The 2,243-nt window shown below is 37.7% G+C and overlaps 1 protein-coding gene across 1 annotated transcript in view; it reads right to left on the reverse strand.

The window, feature by feature from the left end:
• Positions 1 to 868: 868 nt before the first annotated feature.
• The window catches only part of LOC137621384 (zinc finger protein 853-like), a 5,192-nt gene continuing 3,817 nt past the window's right edge, over positions 869 to 2,243 (reverse strand). Inside the window, exon 2 of the mRNA XM_068351682.1 lies at positions 869 to 1,287. Within this exon, the coding sequence (XP_068207783.1) occupies positions 869 to 1,287 (419 nt within the window). The remainder of the gene's footprint in view (positions 1,288 to 2,243) is intronic.

A 2,243-nucleotide genomic window follows, 5' to 3' on the forward strand; every position in this document is an offset into this window, starting at 1 on the left:
GTATGAAAACAGAGGAGGTTAAAACTCACTCCCCGATAAATGCTATAATACAAAATGTACGAAAACAAATGAGATTAAAACTCACTCCCTGACAAACACTATAAAACCAAATGTATGAAAACAGAGGTTAAAACTTACTCAAAACACAAATGTATGAAAACAGAGGTTAAAACTAACTCCCTGATAAATGCAACAACCAAAATGTATGAAAATACATTAGGTTACACCCGAAAGAGCATTCGACACGAGACCTTTACGAAACAAGAGAGAATCACTGAGGCGTGAAAGGTTTCTGGCATCAGCAAATTGTCGAAGGAAAACAGAGATTTTATGATTTTCACAGATTACCAAAAACTGGCTTCAACACATTGGGGGTGGGGGGTGGGGTGGGGGGGGGGTAGGGGGGGGGGTGGAGAAGCGTCCTTTACCCAAAGGACGAATCAAAGTTTATTTTTTTTTTAATCGGACGTTTCTTGAGTTAGCGGTTCATTCGAAGACTTGACCTTGTTCGAGACCTTGAGCTTGTTCGAGAACTTGAGCTTGTTCGAGACCTTGAGCTTGTTCGAGAGCATGAGCTTGTTCAAGACCTTGAGCATGTTCAGAAGTCCTTCGAGCTCCGGGTTCGTTCGAGACCTTGAGCTTGTTCAAGAACTACAGCTCTTTTGAGAACTTGAGCTTGTTCAAGAACATGATCTTGTTCGAGTCCTTGAGGTTGTTCGAGGACTTGAGCAGGTCTAGAGCTTAAGCTTGTTCGAGTTCTTGAGCTTGTTCGAGAACTACAGCTTTTTTTGAGAACTTGAGCTTGTTCAAGAACATGATCTTGTTCTAGTCCTTGAGCTTGTTCGAGGACTTGAGCATGTTCTAGAACTTAAGCTTGTTCGAGGACGTGAGCTTGTTCGAGAGCATGAGGTTGTTCGAGACCTTGAGCTTGTTCGAGAGCAAGAGCTTTTGCGAGAATTTGAGCTTGTTCGAGACCTTGAATTTGTTCGAGAACTTGAGCTTGTTCGAGAACTTGAGTTTGTTCGAGGGCATAAGCTTGCTCGAGAACTTGAGCTTGTTCGAGGGCATAAGCTTGTTCGAGAACTTGAGCTTGTTCAAGAACATTATCATGTTCGAGAACTTGAGGTTGTTCGTAAGCATGAGGTTGTTCAAGGACTTGACCTGGTTCGACACCTAGAGCTTGTTCAAGAACTGGAAGTTGCTCGAGAACGTGAGCTTGTTCGTGAGCACGAGGTTGTTCAAGGACTTGAGCTTGTTCGAGAACTTGAGGTTGCTCGAGAACGTAAGCTTGTTCGAGAAAATGAGCTTGTTTGAGACCTTGAACTCATTCGAAACCTCGAGCTTGTTCGAGACCTTGAGCTTCCTCGAGAATTTGAGCTTTTTCGAGGACTTGAGATTGTTCGAGAACTCGAGCTTATTCGAGATCTATTAGTTTTAAAAAGTGCCTTGATATATATATATATATATATATATATATATATATATATATATATATATATATATATATATATATATATATATATTTATCTATCTATCTATCTATCTATCTATCTATCTATCTATATATATATATATATATATATATATATATATATATATATATATATATATATATATATATATATATATATATATATATATATATCTTCCCACCTTAAACCTCTAACCTTCTAGTTCTAAAACGCTATTCATATCACCAAAGCTATGATTGATCTAATTCAAAACGAAGTTAATTCTAATAGCCAGGCCTTCTCCATCATGAGGCTCAATACTACACAGTATTCTAGAAGTTTTATTCCAGCTGTGACCAAGTTGTGGAATGATCTTCCTAATCGGGTAGTTGAATCGGTAGAACTTCAAAAGTTCAAAGTTGGAGCAAATGTTCTTATGTTGAACAGGCTGACATAAGTCTTTTTATAGTTTATATATGACATATCTGTTTTGACGTTGTTACTGTTTTTAGAATGATTTATTGCTAATATGTTCTCATCATTTATTGATTCCTTATTTCCTTTCCTCACTGCGCTATTTTTCCCTATTGGAGCCCTTGGGCTTATAGCATCTCGCTTTTCCAACTAGGGTTGTAGCTTGGCTAATAATAATAATAATAATAATAATAATACGTTCTCATCATTTATTTATTTCCTTATTTCCTTTCCTCACTGGGCTATTTTTCCCTGTTGGAGCCCTTGGGCTTATAGAATCTTGCTTTTCCAACTAGGGTTGTAGCTTAGCTAGTAATA

The sequence above is a fragment of the Palaemon carinicauda genome, chromosome 28, assembly GCF_036898095.1.
Source record: "Palaemon carinicauda isolate YSFRI2023 chromosome 28, ASM3689809v2, whole genome shotgun sequence".
In the NCBI taxonomy this organism is placed as follows: domain Eukaryota; kingdom Metazoa; phylum Arthropoda; class Malacostraca; order Decapoda; family Palaemonidae; genus Palaemon; species Palaemon carinicauda.